Below are 26,741 nucleotides of genomic sequence, written 5' to 3'. Positions count from 1 at the left end.
GCTTCCACAGTGTCACATATTTGTGGGGTTCCACTACCGTCGTTGCTTCTGGGGCCTGTTTACTTCCTTCCAAATGTGGTTGACTGTGTCTACGTGAGTGCGTGACTGGAAAGTACCTGACAGAACCTGGGTTAACAACCATAATAGTGGGGCTTTAAAGCAACCCAAGGATGCCAAAAACACAATGGTGTCTTCATTCCTCCAATGTTTCAGGGACCCAGAACTCAAGATGGTGATCAAGACCCAAACAATGTATGCAATGCAGCAAGTAATGTTGCTTTCTGTGCTGTGCTTTGTGGGTGTGTAAGGGAACGGAAACAAACAGAACAGTGCCATATCTTCTAAGATGTGGCGCTGTTCTGCTGTCTTTCTGCTCAGGCCACTTTGCGCTACCATGAGCCAGCTCATTCTCCCTTGCGCCACAGTGCAAGAGTGTCTGTGTTGTGGTAAGCATAGTTTTTGTGCATGAAAACTATGCTTTAAAACATCCCCCTTTGTATGTCTCCTGTATAATGCAGCACATATGCAAAGAAGGAAAACGGGAGACATTTAAATATTTATCATTGTTACGCCTGCCAAGAGAAGCAGGATTTGGGGCAAATCAATGTCCACAATTCTTTGCAGATCGGAATTTGCATCAGAACCCATGGATGGTTGCATGGGAATGCCTATGCACCACCCATGGAACACCCCTTGACACAAACTAACGCAAGGCAGTGTGTTCCTCAGTGTGTGTTACGTTTGGGTCAAATCCATCGCAAATCGCAATTTGTCTTGGACTGTAAATCCGAACCTAACAGTTTTCGTCAGGTCTGTGTTAAAAAAGTAACACAAATATGTAGCACAGTTTGTATAAATCTGGGCTCAAATGTTGGTATAGATGCCTGGCTTCCAAGCTAAGCTGGTGAGAGCACAAGAAGAGAAAGTCTGTGGTCAGTAAAGTGCTGGAAAGGAAGGGGGCTAAAGAGGTTGCTTAGACGATGTATTTCCTTGGGGCACTGGTGGCATTAGGATTTTGGGGCATAAAGTCAGGTTGGTCCACCAAATTTAAACCAGATAGGAGTAAAAAGACAAGAACTCTGTGAAATACCTGTCCTGAAAGAGGTCGAAATGCAAAGAAGGTGGAAGCTAGGTATCTTTTTATTTGTGTTCCTCTTTTTTCCTCCTCATCCTGAGCTACGTGGCCATCTTGTAAAAGCATCACTTGCTCACTACAGCTTTGTGTAATGGCACTGGCTTGAGGGGCACTTGCTTTGACCATGAGCACAGAAGATGTAGTTTAACTCATTAGTACTGCTACCTACGAGGCTGCATATATTTCAGTGGCAAAAGTTGTGGAGAACAATGTCTTAAGAGTAAAGGGCAAGCCAGTGAGTCAATCAGGAGTCCCAAGTCAACTAGAAAGACTTGACCCAAAAAAAGTGTGAACAGAGCAACCTCATCCCCAAGACGACACAACAAATATACGTGCAAGTGTCAGCTGGTTTAGTAACTGGCACATCAGAAAAGAGAATTTCAGGAATTATATGGAGTTGAGCAGTAGCCAAGATATCCCCAAAGCTGTCTGAAGTTTGTTCGTGCAGATGATGTGAAAGAAATAAAAAGATGGCAATCAACCTATGAGTGCCGCGATATACAGGGATGATCTTTGGAAGGAAAATATGACAAGGATCTTTGGATTAGGAGTGAGGTATAACTTGAACTTCTATTAATATTTGGTGGATCTTGAGTGGACCTCCTGAACAAGGGTTTGTTGTTAGCCCATGGGGGACCTCTGACTTTGTGAAATAACTTAATGTTAAGCTGCAGGGGCCGAAAGGGAAGGATTTTGTGCTCCTTTTTATGTTGATCTCTCACTTCCAACTTTCCCTATCTTGCTACAATACTGAGCATGTTGTTTAAGGCTAGGAGTAATGCAGGAAAATATATATTTATTATTATTATTATTATTATTCTGAGTTTTGTATAGCGCCTGGTTACCAATAGGCATCCCAGCGCTTACCAGAACATAACACTACTAAGAAGATGCAGGGATTAAACGGAAAACAAAGAAGTTTTTAAAAGCTTACGGAAACGAAGAAGACTAGCTTCCGAGCGCAGATGTAAGGGCAATGAGTTCCACAAGGAAGCCACATTTATTGAGAACCTTCTGCCACCAGTTCTCGCCTTTTTCACCCTGCCAACCTGAAGGAGATGTTGGTGGTCAGAGCGAAGTGAACGAGAGGCCTTGTAGGGCTGGACCATCTCATCCAGAATGGGTGGACCGACTCCGTGCAGAACTTTGTGGGCAATGCAGAGTGACTTAAATTTCACCCTGTCCCTCACAGGGAGCCAGTGCAATGCCCTCAACGCGGGACGGGCAGATTGACGCCTAGGGAGACCCGTCAGGAGCCTGGCAGCCGCGTTCTGCACCTGCTGCAGTCTGTTCAGGGTAGATTCGGGTGCGCCCAGGAATAGCGCATTGCTGAAATCCAGCCGCGAGATGATAAGTCCCTGGATGAGGAGCCTTCGGGTGGCCACTGGGAGCAAGGGCAAGATCTTCTGGGCTGAGCGGAGCAGGCCAAAGCACACGCCAGCGGTCTTTTTGGCGTGGGTTTTAAACGATAGGTCCTGCTCCAGCCATACCCCCAAGCTCTTGATCTCCTGCTTGGGGGGAGGCATCGGACCCAGACAGTCTGGCCAGCTGCTGGGGGACAAAGATGGAGAAGAGTTCCCCAGCAGCATCAGTTCTGTCTTGGAGCCATTTAACTTTAGGGCTGAGCTGCACATCCACGTGTAGATCTTTTCAAGACATGAGTGCAGCCGGTCGGGATGGTGCGCCGACTGGGAAAGGCCAATGATTAAAAAAACACTGCAGGTAGCAGAATACTGTTTGGGGGTCTATGACAGACATTTTTGAAGAGTAATACGTTCTAATTTTATAAAATGACTCGGCAAATTTGCAAGCTGACAAATTTCATAAGAAGTTTTTGAAGTACTATTAAAGTAGAACTGAAGAACAGGACATGATATTGCAAGTTTCCTCTTAGTCCTTGGGGTTGGAAATGAAGAGGAGTCCCTCTCCCAAGTGAACTCTTCCATGTTCCGTTTTCCTGTATAAGTCTATTGTTGCAACATGGGAAACCTCATATGCATGGACTGTGGTTTCTTTCTGGTGTTCACCAAATCCTGGCATAACCGATTATGGAATGATTGTCGTTGGTCATTTACTCCCTTCTCACTGTTCGGTCGTACCATGCTCTCTTTGTATAAACAAAAATTAGAGTGAGCATAAGGCTGCTATCATTTGGGGATTGTAATATTGTCATACACAGACTTCTAGGTTTATGGTTTCTCCTTGAGACTATAGTGCATTGTTGCCCATGCTGAAGCCAAGACAGAAATCATGATCTTTGCGTTAACATGTAAATATGCAGGTCTTCTTTCCAGCGTATTTACAATGTTGTATTTCAGGCCACACAATAAGTTCCGCACCCACAAGCATTTCTATTTGCATTTGATTCAGTCATTAAAAGCCATAAATGTACTCATGTACTCAATAACAGTTTATTTATTTTAAAAACTGCCAGAGAATGTGTTTTTTCCAGGTATTGTGCAATTGCAGAGATGCCTGAACAAGTTTAAAGATTTTCAGGGAAACCACTACAGAGAAAGGTTGTTGCAAAGAAAAACTATTTATGTTCACTACAAGGAAGAGTAAAACTGTTAAAAAGTATTTCGATATTAGGTATTAAAGAAATATTAACATTAAGTAGATCTACATGCCTCAAAGGAATAGGATATGGTCTAGTGTTAAAGATGAGGTCAGGGCTGCGATTTAGGGTAAGAGACAGGCTAAGGATTAGGTTTAGAGTTATGGTTAGTCTTGCGTTAGGGTTCAATTGAGATCAAGGGTTAATGCATGGTTAGCAAACGGCAGAAGTGATATATTTTCGTCTGAAAGAAATTAATTGAAACAGTTATATTTAAGAGTCCTCATATTGGGTCGCAATGTATTGTTGTTTTCTCTATAGGGGTACCTCGGTATGTGCTATATTTCTGTTACCTATTCTGCATTGAGACTTAGATCTCTTTCTCGAGAAGCTAACATGGATACATGTCTTGTTATATATTCTTAGTTTTCCAAACTATAGGAGGGCAAAATAACCAGTGAAGGTCCTGACAATTATATGGGAGTTTAAGAACATGCAGTCGTATTACCAGTTCCATCCTTGCTTGCTGGAAGGTGAGTATTTGTCCATCAAAGCAGTAAGTTTTAATAAAGCAAGCTTCTGTATCCGGTTTACTTGAGCCGCTGACTGGCTGTCAATCTGCATCAAGAGGTTTTCCAAATGTGTACATTGCTCATCAGACCAGTCTTGCCTGATGATACACGTAGAAAAAAATGCATAAGTGTCAACTGTTAATAAAACAAACATGTTTTTCTTTCTACAAAAGTGGTTACTCTACTTCGATTATTATATTAATTAAGCATTCTAGATTAAGATTTTAAATATTGACGAGACATATAACGAACCTTTTGGAAAGTGTTTGTGATGATTTAGTTCCAGAAATGGTAATACAAGGGAGTGGCGGCGAATCAGCATCATTATCATTCCCACAAATATTGTCCATATCACCAATTGGGATCCTTTCAGACCGCTTTTCCAAATGTTTTTTTATTTTAAGATGTACATCTTTTGGGGACGATGGACACGGTGATGTTGAATCATTGGCAAAGTCTGAGTCACCATCATCAGAAAACTTCTCTGACCATTGGTTGACCAACTTCCGAAGTCCATTCACATGCTCCATAACATTGTCAAGTTCAGAGAAAACATTGTCGTCATCATCATGATTTCCATCATCCCCATCATCTCCATAATCATCATCCCCACCTTCATCTTCTCCTGTTGACTCCATTGCATTAAAATGGAGTGGGATGTTTGGTACATTGTCATATATACTCAGTCGATTATCCAACAAAGAAAGAGGGGTTGGGGATGCATCTGGATCCTTACTACTGGCAGATCGCATCCGGTTTCGTCTGCAACCATGAAAACTTCCAGTTCTCCAGTTTACGGAGGTGTTGTCAATTGGAGACAAAATACTGTTTGTAAGTGCTTTGGGAAAAGTCCCAGGCTTATGGCCATGGGGTATTTGAAATATCTGATTCTCATGAAGGTTTTTTTCGTTCTTTAAGTTTTGCTCAGATACATCATTCCAAATGGAGAGCTTGGTAGGGTCAAAGTCTTCCGCATATATTCCAGCTCTTTTAGCGTGGCTTCTGACTCGGATGACTGGGCTCGGCGTACTCACAGTGCTACTATTTTCTGACTGGCTACTGCTGCTACAGGTCTGAGGTGTGTAAGAAAAATGCCTTTTAACCTGACTTTCAGGAAGATCAGAAATGTTTACACAATTGAGGTTCTTCAGCTTGTCATCATCTAGTCCTTCAAGGAGAACAGGGCTACTTATAATGGGTTTGCCCTTCAATTGAGCATCCCTTTTCACACCGGAGCTCTTTAAGCGTAACTTCTCCATTTTCTTCAACAGGCTCTTTCCTTTTTTATTTGGTGGTTTGTCCAAAAGTTTGTCTTCACTTATGATATTTAGGATATCACTGTGAGATGGAGAGCAGCTAAAAGTTGAGTCTGGTGAAGCCAGTTTCGTAGAGGAGCACCGAGACGAGCTCCTGCTGGTCTCTAGGTCTTCAAATGTCTTAGGAAAGTTGGCACTGTAGCTGTCCCCACTGCTCGAACTGTGAAGTGAAGATACATCATGCTTTTCTCTGCAATCTGAGAATGATAACTCGTCTTGGTCAACGCTTTTGGATCTTGGGCTTTCTGGAGCAGATAAACTGGAATTTTCTTCTAAAGGGAACCCCTCAACACTCTCTAGTCGCGACCATCTTTGACTGTGTCTCTCGTACGCCCATTTGTTGCTTATGGCACATGGTTCATCCTCTTCAGATTCATCGCTCTGAAAAAGGTGATACTAAGAGTGAATATAATAATCATGTATTGCATTTATTATTGCTGCTGTATTTACTGATGAAAATGGTTATATTTCAGTTTGAAACATATGAATAAAATGTCAGACATATTTGTTCTAAAAGCAGAAATGCAATTACATTATTAATGATTCCTGTAGTAGACATTCAGTTCTAATTTCTCCCTACTTTGCAGAGGACCGTAATGAGAAGGTATACTTCTTAAAAAGTTAACACTGTAATATTGTTGCATGGCATTTTATTCACTTCTTTGTCCTAAACATATGTTATGCCTTCAGCAGTTTGAATGCTTGACTGTCTATGGCTCTAATTTATTTATATATGGGTAATGTATTTGCTCCACGTGCTCACACCTTATGGCACTGAGACTCAGAAAGGAAAGAAGAATAACAACAGTAAGAGGACAGTAGCGAATATTTAACATAGTCTTATTTTGTTAGGAGCAAAGTTCAGAACACTATGTAGAAAATATCTTCACTATGTAGATGAATTTTCAATACAAACAATGCTGTTCCCAGCTACTGCTAGCTGCCAAAGCAGAAGTCCTGCCTCCACAGAAGGCCGCACTCCACAGTCTACCTTAACTACACATGTTTTACTTGTTTTTTAAAGAGAAGTTATGTTTTTATGCTCACTCTATTCCATTCCAAGAACTTTCCGAGTTTGGGTAAATGTGTTCCCTCTGTTTGCACTACACCGTGTGTTAGAATAAATGAATACTTTTCCCAGTTATGTTTAGAACTGCGTCTCTTTTGTAGACAATTGATCACTTCTATGTACTTATTTGTGTGTTCTTTATTTATCATCCACTTGAACAAAAACATTTCTATGAGATATATCAACATGAACTGATTCACAGTATAAATCCATTATCTGTTTCCCCAATCCCTAAATCGGTTCAGGCATATCTAGTGCCTCTATGTCTGGTACTGGTTCACCTGAATCAAGTTAAAGGTTACCACTGGACCACAATATTAATAACAGCTGATCATCTCAAGGGCTAGGACAACATAATAAGCTGTATAATGATCTAAAGATGCTGATTTAGCATACCTCACCTTTGATTTTGCAGTGTCTCTTCAAATAAAATAAATTGGCTGGGTGCAACTCACATTAACTAATTTCTGTCATTACTTACCACTAGGGTTGTATGAATTTCCCACAAATAGAACCCCCAAATCTTGCAACTACATATTTCTACTTCCTGATCTTTCTTTTTTCCAATTTTCTGGATATTCTTGTACTAGTTTTGGTGCTCTACCTGTCTGTCATTAACCAAATAATAAGTGGGCTTAAGAGCGCAGTAATACTAAACTGTAAATTAAAGAAAGCCAGAAATAAAGCCCACATACCCTCTTTCGGTGACGACTTATTTCCACCTTCATCGTCGCACTTTTGTTCAGTGCATTTAGCCGCCTGAAAAAAGTAATGAAAGTACCCATAAAGTCATTAGATGATGAACACAAATTGCTTAAAATACACATCTGCAATTTTATAGGCAGGTTTTTGACACTCTTATTTAAAAAGTTGTCAACATTTAAATGTTTCTATCATTTGACAGCATGAGGGCAATGACATCCCCAAACATTGGCCACGTTTATCTACAGATCCAATTTCATCACTGCTTTTAACTTGACTTGGAGATCTCAATTTCACCTGTTCTAGGCAAATACTATTTTATTATAAGCCCATGTAATATTTTGGTATTTAAATACAACACTTCATACACCCACAAGAATGAATTAGAACATGCTGTGTCTCTTGCCTGGTGATCAAATTCAATATTCATGTTTCAGATATGAATGTTCTTTCTTTTAGCGTGGGGCTATGAATGAATACAACATTCCGAGAGCAGTCCAGGTTTGAGTGAGAAGTCATGCCAGTGTGATATTTAAATCAGACTTACTGAACCAAGAGAATGTAGAAATGACTTCTGAAATGTTACTATGTTTGATGCTCAACCGCACACGATGAATCGCTGCAGTCTTGAGTAAGTTTGTAAAAACATACATAAACTTTGTTGGAATTTTTTTTCCCACACAGGTACTACAGATCCAACATGCAAGTTTTTCTATGCGTTGTCATCTGTCGTGATAGCACATGGAAGCAGCTGTACTGAAAAAAAAAGGATCAGAACAGCTTGCTCAACAGACCAAACAAAAACAATGACCAAATACCATTTTTCAGATTCCGATCACATTCTTCAGTATTTGTCAGGGCTGCGCCCAGCGTCGCTCTTCCAGCTAGCAGATGAGAGGTCTGTATCTCATGTACATGAGATGCAAGCACTGGTGGGACCACAGAAGATGTGGTTGTCACAGAGAAGGTTTGAGCCTCAACAGGGGCCAATCGTATGCCCATAGAAGGCATGACAAGAGTTTAAGAATCATGGAAAGTTTACAATGATTTATGCAGGTGTGGGCTTGTCTGCTATGAGATGGAAAATCCTTTTGTTTCAGTGACCAGACTTTCAGTGAAAATTCAGTATAGAGGGCTCAAGCTTAGCGTTATCAGTGAGTATTTCTCCTGTTTAGTGTTACCAGATTTTACCACAAATAACAATTGAAGGGCAACTTTGGCTAGAAGACGGGGTTGTTGTGATGAAAACATTTAGACTTGAATCCTTAAAGCAGATTTCTAATCCCGGCTTTAAAATTTTGCCAAATTGTGTGGTCTCTGAAAAACCTATCTCCTGTGCCTTAGTCACTTCATTTGCATACAGCGCAAGTGCTTTTTAACAAATTGATTTTCTGTATTTATTTATTTATTTAGAAAGTTTTATATAGCGCGAACAAGATCTTCGCAGATATCAGAGCGCTTTACAAAGCAGGGAATACCAAACACGGGAATGAATACGTGAGGGAGCATAATAGTACAGGTAAATCAATAATGCAGGTAAATTGTCAGGTAAGTGAAACAATAAAGCAGGTACAACACATATTCGTAGGGATCTAGCAGAATAATACAGGAAAAACATAGTCGTCGGGATCGAGCTGGATAATATAGATAGGTGCAGATACTTTACAGATCCAAGTTATAAGCTCAGGTGTATTTGGCCATGAGAAGAGCTTTTACTTCTTTCTTAAAAAGTGTGACAGAGGAGATGAGCCTTGTTTCAGGAGGGAGTGAGTTCCAGATCCTGGGTGCCATTCCTGAGAAAGAGCGCTTATAGGTTTTTTCCTTCCTGAATCTTCGAGGTTTTAGCAGCAGATTGTTTGTGCCTCTAGTGTTATCTAGAGCCGCCAGAGATTGATAGCTTCTGAGTGAGGTATCCGGGAGAGCTCAAGTGTATGGCCGTGTGTCATGCAGGCGATTTTCAGATGTATTCTGGCTTCAAAAGGCAGCCAGTTCAGGGATTTCAAGTCAGGGGAGATGAGTGTTTTTTTGACCCAGTGATGAGTCTCGCTGCAGCGTTTAGAGAGGCTCTTAGGGGTGCAGTAGTGGTTAACGGGAGACCGCAGAGGGCGGTGCTGCCGTATTCAATTCGCGGGATTACTAGTGCTTGTACTGCAGTTTGGAAGTCTTTGGCTGGTAGGAAGGGTTTAAGTTTCCTCAGGGTATTGATTTGAAAGTTCGCACCCTTAGTAGCCTTGCTGATATGATGCTGCATGTTGAGATTGAGTCGAGAGTTATACCTAGAGATTTTGCTGAGTCCACGATGGTGGGTAGGACATTGAGTGCAGTTAGCTGTTTAAGCCACGTTTGAGTGGTAGAGATCTTCGCGGGAGGTGAGATCAAAAGGAACTCTGTTTTCAGAGCATTGAGTTTGAGATGATTATTGGCAAGCCAGGCTTGGGTGCTTCTGATCGTTGAGTTCAGGAGTAAAATGTTATTAAGGGCAATGTTAAGAAAAGGAGGGCAGGAAGTTGGAAATGTGATAATAAATCACAAAAAGTATGTTTCACACATGAAATGGATTGGGGTGCAGCACACCGGAAGTATCCTGTGTCTGGGAAGACATTTCTCCTAGGACAAGAACCCTCACTCACCCGAGCGTGACGTGCTTTATCATGGGGTTTCCTCCTCACACCAGAGCCACACGGCTGGTGGTGTGGGCTACAACTCTTTTGGGTTTAGAGAGGAGCTTTGGTGTTTTCAGGGGAGAAACCAAAGGTCCGGGTGGTGAAGGGCAGAGAGCAAAAAAGGGAAATAAAACTGTCTCCAGGAGGCCAAATATGTTTTATTCTGCGGACGTACTCCAAGCACAATTTCTCTCATTTGAGAAGAGAAGCAACATGTCTTGGCTCTATTGTTTGTTCAATTAGTATACAAATATTTGGTGCCATTTTTTTTATTAGAGCAATGCCTTGAGTAATGCGGAATGTCTCCTACCGAGTACCGATGACGTCAAAGTGGAACCCTTAGGCTGCCCGACCTGGACAAGCCTGGTTTCCAATGAGAGAATCTCAATTAAAGGGGCTGCAAGGATAAATAACACTTAAACAGCAATCATGGTTACATATGCTATCAAAACACTGACGCCTATCAATGAAACTGAGCATCATATGCTTGAAATGAGTCTACAGCCCCTGGGAAAGTGTCAGCCCAGCAGACTTTTCATGTTAACAACATCTGCTTCTGCTCCTGGACAGAAAGACGGCTTCCAAACCCTCCCATCTCGCCGAAGTATCACAGACACGGCTGGAGCCAGCATGGAAAAGCAGATTAATCTTTCATGCAGAGGAAATGCCTGCAAGGGGAAACATCCTTTACCCCGCAGTCAGAGCATCAACCTGCCTTTACAAAGCAGTCACTACCCCGACCGCGATCTTACTACAAGTTTCTTTAACCCGCAAGTCATTACAACGTATTGCATTAGGGGCACGTTGTTGGACTGGTGTTGGATTTTAAGTTCAACAATTTCCCTACTGTTACGTGGACAGGAGTTGTGATAGTAATTTATACTATTCCAAAGTCCAGCACCCCCCTAAGGCAAGTCGTTGTAATGAATTGCGGGAAAAAGTAAAGTACGGTAATGTCGCAGTCGGGGTAGTGACTGTTTTGTAAAGACATGTGAGGTAAATGCATTGCGGTTCCGTCACACAACTGTCAGCAAGGAACGCAGCCGGAACACTGTGAAGCCCAGTGAAAACCTGTATGTGCTATCTGAAACGGCTGAGACCTTCTTTTCCTTTCTCATAATCCAGCTGTATTCTTGCTCTAGTCACTTACAATGTGGGGAAACAATTATGTGGACGTAGCATTTTCGGAGTCAATGTGAGTTTACCACGCTTGCCACATAATCCATCATCTGTTGCATAATACCAGACTTGGGCTGTGGAATACTGCAATTTACAATTTAACGAGGTGACAATATTTCCCTGATGGTGTTAGCACCTCGACTTACTGGACTAGAAGAAGGGCTTTGGACATCATCAGGGACCAAAACCTGTAAAACCTTGAATGCAATTCAAACAGGTAGAGCGGGAGTGAGACAGAAAATAGACCCAGGCACCTGGATAGAAAAAGCTCACATTAGTGAAATAGATGACTAAAAAAGTGTCCCATGTTTTCGACTTAGGGTAGTTTTGAACTAGTAAAGACATACCTACAAGTGTTTTGCAATGTATGAAGACTGTATGCATTTGAGCTTGCTACAGGCACCATTTGTTTTAATATCAAATAAATAACTGTAGAAAGCAGATTATAAAATAGGTGCATGCACAGCCAAAAAGCTGGCCCACACACCGACAGATCAGACCAGCCCATCGGGGACTGCCTGATTGCCCTATAGGCCAGTCCAACTCTGCAAACAAGGTGAATAGAATGATTTCGTCTTTGTCATCTGTCTTTTATGTCAGCAGTGACAAGTCATGTTCTCAGAGCTGCAGTTATTTCAAAAGGACACTCAGACTTTATTAGAATGGCAACAATGTTGCATCCATTTTTAGCTCACATCTTGAATAAAGAAGTGTCTCTAGCGAGGCGCTTGCTTAATAAAAGTAATAAATGTACAGTTTAATGTTGCAAAGCTATTTGTTCATGGAAAGAGGTGATGCGTGATTTGCCTTTGCTAGCCACATAATTTAGTCAACCCTGCCACATAATTTGAGTCACATAATAATCCCAGCAGTGCTGTATGACCAGGGAGACAAGGCAGGCAAGCTCATAGCTTGGCTAGATAAAAAGCAGCAGGTGCAGAAGGTGGTGACGGAACTTACGACCGTGAAGGGAATAGTTATCACCGAACCCCATGAGGTTGTCAAGGAGTTTGAACGCCACTACCGAAAGGTCTACAGTAGAGGGTCAGACCGGCCTGAGGAGGACTCGGTCGACTTGTTGGCCGGTATCCGTATGCCTGCCCTCACAGAAATGGAGAGGGAGACCCTTGAGGCTCCGCTCTCTGCTGAAGAGCTGGGTCGAGCCATCAGTGATCTCCGTTCGGGAAAGGCCATGGGACCCAACGGGCTTCCGATTGAACTTTATAAGCTCAAGTATGACGTCCTCAACCCCTATCTTAAACGGATGTTTGAAGAAAGTAAGGAGGAGGGATAATTACCTAGAGATCAATGGATAGCCACTATCGTCGCTATTCCAAAGGATGGCAAACCTAAAGATTCGTGTGCCTCCTACAGGCCTATTTCTCTATTAAACGCAGAACCCAAGATCCTGGCTAAGGTTCTCGCTAATAGGCTTCGGCCAGTCCTGTCGACACTGGTTCACCCGGACCAATCGGGATTCATGCCTCATCGCAGTACTGCTCTTAATCTCCGTCGTGTCCACGGTGTGTTGGGGCGCTGCCACACTATTCGGGAGGTCGCAGTGCTGGTGTCACTAGATGCCGCTATGGCGTTTGATACCTTGGAATGGCCATATATGATGGCGGTCCTCAGAAAAATGGGTTTCGGGCCAGAATTCATAGGGCGGGTGCGTCTCCTTTACTCCGGGCCCCTGTCCCAGGTTACTGTTAACAATAAGATGTCCGAGGTCTTTGGTTTGGAAAGAGGGACGCGACAGGGGTGTCCCCTCTCACCTCTGCTGTTTGCCCTGTCTTTAGAGCCACTAGCTACCTGGATTCAACAAGATCTTTCTATTAAGGGGCTCCGATGGGCGGCGGTTGGGAGGACAGGATATCGCTTTACGCGGATGACATCCTTCTATATCTCACTAGCCCTCACAAGTCACTCATGGAGGCCATGGACATCTTTACTAGTTTTGGGAGAAATTCCGGCTACAGTATAAATTGGGGCAAGTCCGTCCTCTATGTCCTTCACGGCGACCCCCCGGCTGCGCCCCACAACTGCCCGATTACAATAGCTACAGATGGGTTTAAATACCTAGGGGTTTTTGGTTCCAAGGATGCAGACACCCGATATGAGAGGAATTTCCTGCCACCTTTGCAACTGTTCAAGAGGGACTCTGCCTCATGGCAGAAACTCCCGCTTTCCCTGCTGGGCAGGGCGTCACTCTTTAAAATGATGGCGCTGCCGAGATTCCTATATGCCTTGCAGAATCACCCTGACCTGGTGCCCCAGTCATACTTTGCATCTCTTGAAACCTCGTTCAGAGGGCTTCTATGGGCTGGGGCGCCTCGTATCTCCCTTCAGAAGTTGACGCAGGGTTGGTTCGATGGGAGCATTGCGCTCCCTGACATCCGTAAATATTATTGGGCTGCTCATCTTGCGGCCATCAATCAGGGCACGTACTGCGACGGCAATGATCCAGGGTACGGAATGGACTGCTGGCTTTTGCCGGGAGGGAACTACGAGGCGGCGCTATATTCTAGGCCTGGCAGGTACCTGCTTACCGGACCCACCAAGTATTCAGTACAAATATGGCACATAGTGCAACAAAAATTGGGCGGGGCTGACACTCTCACCATGGCCACCCCGCTATGGGCCTCCGAACGACTGGGTACCCTGAACCACACTAAGGGGTTCCATAACTGGGACTTGATTGGTATCTCCCACATTAAAGATCTTTGGGGCTCCGGGGGAGTTGTGTCTTTCGCCTCCCTCCAGCAGACATATGAGCCTGCACAAACAGAATATTACCGTTACCTGCAGGTCGGCACTCCCTCCAGTCCAACATCCCCACAGGAACTCTCCCCCCACCCTCATCACCCCTGGAAGACAGATTACTGGATGGCCACCTCCCGAACACGCCATTTCCCTTACTTACAAAAAAATTATTAACAACTCCCCTGACTTATTGCAATCCCTTAAAAAAAATTGGGAGTCGGACGGATTGGAAATAGATGAGGAAGAGTGGAATAGTGCGCTAGCGTCCCCTAAGGAAGTAGCCATATCAGCCAGACTTCGTCTGATCCAACTAAAAATTCTTCATTGAGTCTATATCTCAGGGACCAGATTGCAACTTATGGGCTGCAGTGCTGATGGGCTTTGCCAGAGGGGATGTGGAGAGGTGGGGACATTCTTCCACATTATCTGGGAATGTCCACTGCTCCAGGTTTACTGGCAGCGAATACACCAATGCATGAGGCAGGTGTGGGAGGTGGAGCTGCGGGTGGAGGCGAAGAGGTGTCCCTTAAATATATGGGAGCCCACTGATTTGTCATCTCGTGGGAAAACTTGGGCCATGCTGGGCTTTGCCATTGCGAAACGGAATATTGCTAGGCTGTGGGGAGCTGTAGGTCCTCCAAAACTTGGTTCCTGGAAAACGGACATGGACTGGTGCATGCTCCAGGAGAAGACAGTTTATGTAGCATGGGGTTGTCCACAGAAATGGGTTGGTGTATGGTCCAGCTGGAATGAATACAGGGGTCACATTTGCGATCCCCCCACTACTGCCCGGGTTGACGAACCACTGCATTGTTGAAAGTATGCTGTTGAACTGTATTTAATGAGGCCTAAGGTATACAATCTCCTGTTTTTGTTTTGACTTTCTTATGGTACAATTGTAAGTCCTGCACTGTATAACTGTGATGTACACCACCGTTTTTCTCTTTGCACAGTCAATAAAAAAGATTTGTTTTTAAAAATAATAATAAGAATCCCAGCAGTCCTAGCCATTATTCACCATTCAGTTTAGAAATTTCTTACTATGCATAGAAGCGCCATATTTTCCCATTATTTTGACCTTATATTTCCGTTAGCTGTGAACTTTACTCCTTTTAATTTTCTCCACCAGTGTACCCAGTTATTCAGTTATTACTGTATCTTTTCAAACCACCTGTGTCACTTTGATGGCAATTCACCTTGGCTTCCTTACTTTTGAGTTTGAGGCGCATGCACTCTCCCTGATCCTTTTTTGACGCTGCTTTTCATTACTTAATATTTTAGAACAAGGGTGTTTGTAGCCTTTAATCACATAGAGGCCTGGCAGGCAGGCCTTCCTAAAATTGAATCAATATTTCATGTGTTCATGGCAAATCTTAATTCCACTTCATAGGATCTGATCGAAAGGATGGAAATGGATTTTCCCTTGAGTCATGTTCGGGTCTTATACTTGTTATCTGGTATTTAGATACATCTCTGACAAGCGCAGAAGGTAACTGGGGGTTAGCAGCTCTTTTATTCTTGACTTGCCTGGCTGCTACCCCTTCACTTCGCAAGGAAACGCATGCTTGAATTTATTTGAAAGGGTTTTCCCATATATAATTATATATTTATATGTTGCCTGTTCCCTCTCTCACCATCAACACCTTTTTCTATTACGTGTTTGCCAATGGACATAAGCACACATATGGGAAAGGTTACATCAACGTAGAAACCATTCGTGTTCCGCTCCTTAACTGTCCTGATGATGGCCTGAATACAGTGCTGAAGGCTGCAGCAGTTGCACAAGGCGAGGCTAGAACAAAAATGGAGGATGCAGTTAGACCAAGGGAGTTGCCCCAATTAGTCTGGAATCATGGGCCTGTCAAAACCAGCTCTGGGAAATACCAAGAAAGGGCAGAGTTTGCCACAAATAAATATTTCAAGACCTCTGAGTAGCAAATCATGTCTAGAAACTTGGACTTCATCTACATAGAACATAGGTTGATATGGTAACTGCTAAACATAAGAAAACGGCTGTGTGATGTTTGTGAGTTGATTCGGTTAGGATATGTTGGAACGTAACCTTGGCTGGATTTCTGGGCAAAAAACGTTGGAAGTCGCCACACTGTTTCAATTCACATCCGCAAATATATGGTGTTCCGTAGCCGCTACATCCTTGAAAATACCCTTCTACATAGGCTCTAAAAAATGTGTATATGTTAATTTGAACTCGCCTCAGCTATATGATTTATGTATAATGTATAGCAGAAACAAATTTTAGAATTGTGAGGGCATGCAATGAGCCCAGCAAGGACTTTAGCAGGTCGTTCGGCGTTGGCAAAACCTCATTTGCCCTAAGCCCACATCAGAGGTTTGGTAGGAATGCCAAATTATTCGTTCGAGAGTCCAGTCCCAGCCAGTGACAAAGCTTTAAAATGGGCTGCACTCATGAAAATCGTGATCTTGTTCCAGTATATCCTACTTCCGACCAAGCTTTTTATCTCCCTTTGAAAATACTTCACTGAGTAAAGTCATTCAATGGCTAATAAATATACCCTACTGTGCCGTGCTTGTCCAAGGAGCACAGGAAGTAGCAGCTATTGGTCGATGACAGGCCCCTGCAAAGCTCAAATACTAGCAGCATAACCGCATTGCGGCACTATTGCTCACTTCAGTCTTTTGAACTTTTTAGAAGGTTCGATGCCATGAAAATAATTGCTCTGCTTCGCATCCCTCTGCTAGTGAGCGCTTCAACTCACTATTGTGCGTGACCATGGTTTTATGTATGTTTAATATTCATAGCATGCATTACAGGGCTTTATGCATGTGAACATAGTCTAAATGTATGTATGTATTTAATTATTTAGCATAAATATGCCGAGCCCAGATATTAACCCACAATTAACAAGAGGTTCTTGAATTTATTTGTGGAAGCAAACAGATTGTTTGTATGCACTAAATCATCGTGTCATTTTCTGCTGCTACTGGTGTATTTCCAAATCTTTTAGCTGAAGTGTGCTTGCAGGTTGATCTTGTGCAAATTTAATGCTGGCAACATTCAAAATACACAATAGTTGCGGCATCCGTGCACTTCCAAATAAACAAATAGAAGTATTGTTTTCTGTCCTGTTTTACGCAATGCAGGAATTGAGCGCATTAGCCCCTTTTGCTCCACAAATTCAAGCTCCTTATTACAAAAAGGCTATAGAATACCCTGGTATATTTTGTGTGGCAACAGAGTGACTGGTTGCTAAGGAGATAACGTCTAATGGTGACCCAATTTTGGACTGCTTGGTATACAGGTATATGACTCAACAGGTATCTTAAACTAATAAATGACGCAGCATGGCAGTTTGCCACAAGGCAGTTATGCATATTAGACTGATAAATTAGGGATGTGTGATGAATAGTCTTCATGTTTTTTTATTTTTCTCACGCATCTTATTACTATTCACAGAGGTAGCCATTATTTTGATGAAAATTCTCACACATCTGCCTTCATTATGAAATACAAATTGTGTGTGCGCTTGTTTTGGGGGTTCAGGGTGGGGTTTCAAAAGGTTGTCTGATGCGAATAACTCGGTAGGAGGAATAAAAAAACCCTACCAGTTTCCCTATTCCCCTCAACGGTCACAATTTGTTTTGGGGCTCAGGACATGTAGTGGATGTAACGTTCAAAATGATTGGCATGCACACATCAGTGGAAGCCAGGTGTGGACAGAGAGAGATTTCAACTGCAATTCTGCAAACATGAAGGGGAGTAATAGTAAATGATTGACAATTTTACAATAATTGTTATAAGGCAATCCAATGGGTAATTCAGTCATGTTTCCATAACAACCGTCTCATGGCATGATGTTGAGGAAGTTCACGATAGATACATCTAGAGAAATTCAATACAGGGATTTTCGAGAACATCATGGGATGATAAGAAATAACTTTGCCAACTTTGAAACAAGCTCATGCAAAAAATGCCAACTAGATTAATACAATGTTTTGTGATAAGTAAATGTATTTTCGATTAAAGCATCTGAAATGAGTAATAAACTAATGGGACAGTGGTCAAGATGGGGCTAGCTACATTTTGAATATGGGTGTGTCTAGGATGGCAGGGCAGATAGGAGCAGCAGATATATGGGTCAGCTTGGAGCACTGTTTTATAAGGTTATACTCAGAGGTGGCTGGCGGCCTTGCAGGGTTCCACTAGTTGAACAGCAGGAGAGAATTGTAGGCTAAAGAAATCTACATTGGGTTACGTGTGGGGATCAATAGACAAGCTCCAGTTAATAAAGCAGGTTACGGTAGGGCCAAAGGATGGAAAAGGAAGGTTCACATCCACCACAGATGGTGGGAAGCAGGAAAGAAAGAGAAAAAGTAGCCTAGAAGAATAGGTTTTGCTAAACACAAACATATTTCAGCCTGAGAGTAGTTGTAGTGGAATTCTATGCTCAGCATCAGTATGTGCCCTTTCTATTATAAAATGGCGCCTGTGAGTCATTTGGAGATGGGAAGAGTGGCTCCTGCTGCACAGGTGAGTTTATCTTTGTGTACGTTCCATTATTTGCCACTCCCTCACATCAAATCCTGATTTAAAACTAAATATAAATACCATGAGCTTTTAACTAACTTATACTGTTTAAGTTATTTATCATAGATAATCTATAAGCAACAATTACATTTTTTATAAAAAGTGATTAAATGAGGGAAGGCATTGTACAAACAAAATAGGTTACCTGAAGAGTGACTCAAAAGCATCTCGGTCTAGAAATTCATGGTCATTCTTCACCGTCTCAATGTTAATCGGGAACTGTTGGTCTGAATGCAAAGAATCAAATAAACTCTTTAGCGTGAACACATTTATACAAAAAGAGACAGTGTGTTTTCTATGAAGATTAAGTCTAGAGTAAATAGTTTAATCGAAGAGAGAGATGATGTCCTTAGCACACCTTCCCCTCAGTCTGACCCACATTCCATTAACCATCTTAGAATATATTTTAGGGAAGCTAACCTTGAAAATCAAGCCACCTGCAAACTTTGTTTTCCTAAAATCATGAAAGGCTTAATTTTAGTCAAAAGAAGCACTGCCCGGAAGTGCCCTGTCTCAATCACAAGGTAGGTATGTTGTCAGAGACCACTAGGGGTGGAAAGCTATTAGACGGACAAGATGCCACAGGACCGTGAAAGAAGAATGTTATGGTTGATAAAACAACTTGTGTTGCCATTGGAGATGTTCTTCAATATGCCCACATGCTCTACCAGAGGTGTGAGGAATTGTTTGTGCAAGGTTGTCCGTGAGTTGTAACCAGAGTGCGTAGGGCTGAAGCAGATGCTATTGGGTTGTGGACTGAAAACACATATCATGCTTATGACTCCTAGAGAAGAGCTTATGCCACCTCACTTTGTCCCTACCATTAACAGTAACATCATCCAATAGAAGAGTATCACCTTCTGACCAATCACAAGATTCCTATCATTGGAATGAAGGCTCGTGTGCCTCCGGCCTAGGCACACACAAATATTACCCAGTGCAGGAGGAACTTAGTCTATGACAGTGATGTTTTTCTAATGTATATAGATATTTCATTATACATTAAAACTATCTGTCAGTTTCTGTAATAAAACGTTTTTTATTCATTAAGATTTTTCTTATTGGTATTTTATAATTTTCATTTATTTAGAGTCAGGGTGTCCTAAATGCTTGACCTATTGTTATTTCAACCATCTGTTGAAAAACAGGGTGTGCTCAAAGGACATCTTTTGAACCAGAAGCTTATATTTTCTGTGTGCATAAACTCGTGCTTTATAGAGGCACTATAATATTAAACCTGATATCACATGGAAAGCAGATTGATAATCTCCATACCTTCAAATAATTGTGCATATTGGGGAAATCCAGCTGCTCTCAGCCAGTCACAGGCTTCTTTGGCTTCAATTTCTATGAGAGAATAAAACAGGGATAAATAAAAAAAAATACTTCTAACTGAAAACATTTCTAAGAAATCAGGGAAATATTTTTTTCATTGAATAATTTTTTGTAGATCTACAAATGATGGTAAATATTTGATTTAGTAGCCTAAGTCACAGCAGCACACCTAGATTTATATGAGCATAGGGATGTATGTTAATGTATGATAACCAGGGCTGGATACATTGTATAAAATAAGACAATTTATGCAGTTCAATTTGATGTGAACAAGCTGGCTAAATTGCATAAAATATTAAAAATCAAGCACTTAAATTTGTTGTGAAAACTACTAGCTCCTGTGGGATAGCTCGTGGGGTCCAACAAGGATGTGTGCTCGCCCCATTTCTTTTTCTCTCTACACCAACAGTGCTACTCTGGTGTTATCTGCCAATGAAGTTCCATTAATTAATTCCACTCCAGTGCCAGTACTTCTCTATGCAGATGATGCAGTCTTGTTGGCTCGGATCGGCAAAGCACTTCAGCATCTGATAGAGACATACACGGGTTTAATGAACAACTTGGAATTAAGAGTTAACCAAGCTAAATCATGGGTGCTTGTTCCAGGCTAGAGACCAAGGGAAATCCCAAGATGGGATATTGAAGGAAGAAAATTGGAAGTGGTGGACTCAGTTTCCTACCTTGGGATACTCTTTCATCGTTAAAACACCTGGCAAATGATGGTGGCTAACAGGCGGGTTATGATGAAAAGATGTATAGGGGGTCTGTCCAGATTTTTTAAAAGGTTGGGAACAAAGCCAGTGGAGGTAATTAAAAAGATCTACGAAGCAAAAGTTACATCTGTTGGGGCTGCAATCTGGGGAATTGCCAGTACCCAAGCTTTGCAACAAACTGAGGATTGTTTTTGGAAACGCTTGTTAGGCCTCCCAAGTCTTGTTCCTCATATATCTGACACCTGAAAGTAGAATAAGTTGCTAGCCGTAGCTACTTCAGAACTTATGAAATCCCACTTCACCAAAGATACACAATGTATTAAATGTCACAATAAAAAGAGCATATTTTTACACATGACAACATTCGCAACACAAATATATATCCTTGAATCCAATAGGCATATTTACTTTACTGAGATGGTGTACCAAGACTTGCTTGGAAAGTGCACTTTTAGGCAGCAGGGTAGCACTACCATAATTACCTCGCATTCTGTTCATGCTGACGGACTACAACCTATTTCCTTCAGAGAGCATATGGCCACTTGGTAAAGTTTTTCACCCTGTACCAGTTTTAGCCCCAACAATCATTGGGTTCATAGTTTGTGCATTACACATTTTTAACATAACAAAGTGATGTGGTTTGGCAGAACATAAAATAAAGTCAGTGTACGCAATTTGTAACAAGGAAGAAGTTGTTTAAAGATGTTATTGTTTTTTAAAGATTACAATTAAAAATGATTATGGGAGATTAACTTCCAAAATAAAAACTTAATAAACAGTACGTCACACGTTTGTTGTAAAACTATCTATGCTGGGATAAAGCCACCATGGCATTTTGATCCGATAGACATACATCCTTATTGATGTCTCGACTGCACTTAGAGTGCACAGAGGCCATAGATACTCTGAATTGAGTGGATTGGACATACACTGCTTTTTGGTGGTTTTCATGCATGACCCAAAGTTCAAATAGGTCTACTAATTGTTAGTAAGTCTTTACAGCGTGTGTTAATAAGGAATTTTAGTCAATATCTAATATGTTCTTCACGTTAGGTGAGCGGTAATTTGACGTGTTCCCTGCCTTCTACCTGAAAAATATTTAGTAAAGTACCTAGCAGTTAAAAATAACAATAATAATAAAAACATTTATTAAGCGCCTGGTTACACAGAGAAACAGTGCGTCCCCGCGCTATGAATGCAATCCGTCAGTACTCCCAAAACAAGCCAAGCAGAAGGGGAAAAGACAGAGGGGAATTACAATCACTAGACTTTGGGGAACAGATATGTCTTCAATTTCAGTCCGAACCGTAGTTCAGATGGTTCCATCCTAAGTTCAATAGGAAGTTCGTTCCAGTATTTACTGGCTAGGAACGTAAAAGACCGCCCTTCCATCCGCGCTCTGCGGATATGGGGCACCACCAACTGCATGCTGCCCATGGATCTAAGCAATCGTTTGGGACGGTATATAGTCAGCATATTTTGGAGATAGACAGGGCCGCGGCCATGTACTATGCGATGGGTGATGCACATGGTTTTAAACTGAACAAGTTCCTGCATGGGAAGCAGTGCAAGGTTTGTAAAGCTCGCTTCCCAGATGACTTCCTGGGTAGGTTCAAGACCAATCGAGCCGCAGCATTCTAGACACATTGGAGTTGGTTTAGGCCCTTTTTACTGATTCCACAGAGAAGTGAGTTCCCATAATCGAGATGGGAGGTAACTAAGGCATGTACCAGGGTTTTCCGTGCTTTGATGGGAAGAAGATCTAGAATTTTGTGGAGAACCTTTAGTATGCCATAGCATTTCCCGGCTACCATTCCAACATGTTGGGAGTATGAAAGATTGGAATCCAGACAAACACCCAGGTTTTTCACCGCATCAGAGGGAGATGGCATAGTACCCAAATCCGCTGGCCACCAAGCTGATGTCCAGATCGAGGGAGACGAACCAATTATTAGAAGTTCTGTCTTGTTCCCGTTGAGGCGCAAACAGTTATTCTTCATCCAGCCAGCAAGTGCCACAAGACAAGCGGAGAGATTCTCGGCTGCTTCAACTGGATTATGAGATAAAGTGACCACCAGTTGAGTATCATCCGCGTATGACACAATATCCACCCCATAAGATTCTACCAGACGTGCCAGGGGCTCCATGTATAGATTGAACAACGTGGGGCTCAATATAGAGCCCTGTGGAACCCCTTGCCTGAGAGAACGAGGTGTGGATTTGAATGGGGGGCAGTGCACTTGAAATTTCCTGTCAGCTAAAAAGGAGCACATCCATTCATAGGCTGGGCCGGCTATCCCATTCTCACTTAAGCGAGCAAGGAGCCCTGAGTGCGATACGGTATCAAACGCCGCACTCAGGTCTAATAGTATCAAAGTAGCTGTATAACCCACCAATAATATAATGAGCGAGGAAAGCTCTTCGGGATGGGTCAGATAGTACGCAGCTCCTCCATGTTGAATGTTTCTTTAACTCTATTCAGAACTTGAAATTATACTTCTAGGACCAACATCTGGGAAATCTGAGCAGTGAGGCTACTGGCCTGCATGGCTACTGAAACACGCTGCACAGGCCGTGTAAACAAGCTAGTGAGTCGACTGCAGCTAGGGCAGAACTCATGAGCCCACCTGTCTGCGCGCACAGCTCAACTGGGCTACAAGACCTGTATTGGCTGCCAGCTAATCCTAGTATTCAGGCCAATTGTACTCTGGCTCACAGGCGCAAAGCTACATGAAAACACAGGGAACCACCCGTCCCAGCGAAGTGAACCTCAACTCTGCATGACAGCAGACATATGGCAAGACTTCCAGAATTGTGTTTGAATACTTCTAAGCAGATGTATATATTCCATTAGACCCCTGGAGAAAACGCAGGACACTAGCATTTGACCGCTCCGCCTTCCACCAAGTAACATGGTTTCTCTGAACACCTTGGGGCATATTTATGAGTTCTGGCGCATCTCTGCAAATCAGCAGGGATGCGCCAGAACTGATGCGTCACGCAATTTCCTCCTTGCGGCACCACAGATGCGCCGCATTGTAAATGCGGCGCACCATGGTGCAAGGAAGGGCAGATGCGTGAAGCATCTTGTGGTGTACGGGCGGCGCATTGCTGGAATAGCGTCGCAAGTGCGACGCAACTCCTGCAATGTACAGAGGCCACCCAGACATAACGTGGTGCGTCACTCCTTACGCCTGCTTCAAGCAGGCGTAAGGATTTGATGCAGCAGCGTCGTAAAACTGACTCAGTGAAATCTTGTAGATTTCACTGCGTCAGTTTTACGGGGCTTTCCTACGAGGGAACGCCCACCCTGTGACAGAACGCCCACATGAAACCTGACGCAGGTTTCATGTGGCGCAGGGCTTTACAACGTGACGCATCTACCTAGATGCATCACGTTGTAAATAGGTCGCAGGGATGCACCACGTTTCCGCACCGTTGCGTCACGCAACGGCGGCGTAAACGTGGCGCAAGTCCGACATAAATCTGCCCCCTTATATCCATGTTTCACCATATCAGGCCATAAGTCCAGGATGGCGATGTATGTGAGCACTTTGGTCCACCCACAAAGTGTGCAGAACCACCCCTAACACTCAAATATAGCCACAAACCATATTTACTCTTCAGCGTGCTTGCGCCAGTGACATAGCTCAGTTGGTTTATGTCCCTGTTTGATAAGTCTGATGAAACCTTCACGCTGACTTAGCTTGTGCCATTTTGAAGACGATGTAATAAGTACCATTCATTAGTATTCCAGTATTAGGAAAAACGTTACTCTATGATCACCTTTTCCATTTTCAGAATAGCGGGGCATATTACCAACAACTAGCGATAATTTTTGTCTCTAACTTGTTTAGAGACAAAAATTATCGCCGCACATCGGCGATTTTTATCGCAGATAAACCTTGCTATTAGCAAGGTTTATCGCAAATGCGATAAAAAACGGCCGCAATGCATGAATATCGCTGAAAAGTCAGCGATATTCATGCATTATCGAGCAAATGCTCTTAGCCATGTTATCCACCTCCCATTGGATAACATGGTGAAGAACTGCTCAGGGCAGGTGTTAGCTTTTGGAGATATTCGCGCTTAGCGCGAATATCTCCAAAAGTTGGTAATAGGAGATAGCGATGTTAGCGACTGTTTCCAGTCGCTAACATCTTGGCACGCCCACTTTGCATGTCATTAGTGATAAATATCACTGACATGCAAAGCGGGGCCCAAGATGGTCGCTATCTCCTATTAGCTGTCACTAACTGGTGTTAGAGGCAGCTTGGTAATAGGGAGATAATTTTATCTCCGCTTTCTTGGCTTTTAAAGCCAAAAAAGCGGAGATAAACCCCTTGATAATATACCCCAGCGTCCCTTTGGGCTCAAAGCTAAACTTTATACAGCATTTGAAATATAATATCCAGAAATATATGTAAGGAATATAGCTGCAGAAATTAGCAAATGTATCCTGCCAGGTGTAAGTAATTTGACTGCTCCTTGTTGCTCTGCCTTATGGTTTGGGAGTTTTGCTTCCCACAGAATAGAGCTGCGAGACCAGGAATGGAATTTGCACCAACAGGGTCGAGTGAGCTTCTCACGTCTGACATGAGACACCTGGAGGTTTGTCATGGCAGCGAGTGGAGTCAGGCAGCGCTCTTCTGACGCAAAGAGACTGTAGAGACAGCTTCCTGGAAGAGGTCTGTGCAGCCGGCCCCGCGCTCTGCTGCTCGCTCCCATACAAGGCCTGTGAACACGAGCGCGCGCCCTGGGACCCGGCCGTGGAGGCAGGAAGGTGAGGGACCTCGCAGAGGAGGAGGACAGGCAGACACGATCCAGATTTTTCCGATTAACAGCCCACGCCTCGTGTGACGGAGCAGCCCCATGTCTCAGGCTTTATAGCGCTGCATGAGCCTGGCAGCCGCCTCTCGGAGCTGGCAGCGCGCGCGCACATGCAACAGCAGGCGGCAGATGTCCGGAATTAACTGCTCATTCGAAACCAATTAATAAAGCTGCTCGGTCCACCCGGTGACGTTCCCACGGGAGCAGGGCCCAGAACCGTCCAGAGCCGCAGAGCCGCCGCCAGATGCCTGAAAAATGTAAACATATCACATACTCTGGCCGGGCCGCGGGAACCAGAGGCGTCTCAACGCACACCTCGAGAGCAACCCCTGCTGTCCCCGCCCCCACGCTGCACCGTCTTAAACCCTGCACTGCACTCTGTCAGTGAACTGCACTCCACCCCACCCCTCGACTGCACTCATGCCCTCCTCCAAGGCACCACATTTCCACCCTGCACTGAACTCCACCCTTGCACTCCCCCCCCCTGCACTCTACTCCATCCCTGCACTGCACTCAAAAACTGTACTACACTCCACCCCTCCACTCAACTGCACTCCATCCCTGCACTCAGGCACTGTACTGCACTCCACCCCTGCACTTCACTCACCCCCTGCACTGCTCTCAAACACTGTACTGCTCTCCACACCTCCACTGAACTGCACTCCAACCCTGCACTGTACTCCTGTCCTCTACCCCTGTACTGCAGTCCACTCCTACACTGCACTCCACCCCTGCACTCAAACACTGTACTGCATTCCACCCCTGAACTCCACTCGACCCCTCCACTGAACTGCACTCCACTCAGCACTGCACTCAAGACACCATACTGCACTCCACCCCCACACTGAACACCTGCACTCCCCTCCTCCACTGCACTCCACTCCTGCTCTGCAGTCCACCCCTGCTCTGCAATCTACGCCTACACTCCACTCCCCTTCACCCCTGCACTGCACTCCTGCCCACCACCCCTGCTCTTCTGCCCACTCCTGTACTTCAGTATACCCCTGCACTTCACTCTACCCCTGCACTGCACTCCATCTCTGTACTGCATTCAACCCCTGCACTCAAATACTGGACTGCAGCCCACTCCTGCACTTCACTCTACCTCTGCACTGCACTCAAACACTGGACTGCACTCCACCCCTGCACGGCACTCCACCTCTGTACTGCACTCTACCTCTGTACTGCACTCTACCTCCATACTGCACTACATCTGTGCATTGTGATCCAAAACCATTTTGGACTCCACTCCCATACTGTATGGCACCTACATGCTACAATCCACCCCCACACCTTACTCCACCCATCCTGGCCGCCACTCTGTTCTATGCTACTCCACCTTC

General features: G+C 43.6%; 1 protein-coding gene across 2 annotated transcripts in view; it reads right to left on the bottom strand.

Annotated features, from left to right (window-relative positions):
* The window catches only part of LOC144769314 (rho GTPase-activating protein 7-like), a 782,472-nt gene that overhangs the window by 34,737 nt on the left and 720,994 nt on the right, over positions 1–26,741 (bottom strand). For both annotated transcript variants that reach the window (XM_078653386.1, XM_078653387.1), the window contains exons 2-6: positions 19,796–19,867; positions 18,666–18,747; positions 7,345–7,408; positions 4,517–5,961; positions 4,201–4,362 (exon numbers count right to left, since the gene is read on the bottom strand). In XM_078653386.1, the coding sequence (XP_078509512.1) occupies positions 4,201–4,362; positions 4,517–5,961; positions 7,345–7,408; positions 18,666–18,747; positions 19,796–19,867 (1,825 nt within the window). The remainder of the gene's footprint in view (positions 1–4,200; positions 4,363–4,516; positions 5,962–7,344; positions 7,409–18,665; positions 18,748–19,795; positions 19,868–26,741) is intronic.

This window comes from Lissotriton helveticus, chromosome 7, assembly GCF_964261635.1.
Source record: "Lissotriton helveticus chromosome 7, aLisHel1.1, whole genome shotgun sequence".
Lineage (NCBI taxonomy): Eukaryota > Metazoa > Chordata > Amphibia > Caudata > Salamandridae > Lissotriton > Lissotriton helveticus.
The sequence above is the reverse complement of the archived record's forward strand: the minus strand, read 5'-3'. Positions and strand labels throughout refer to the sequence as shown.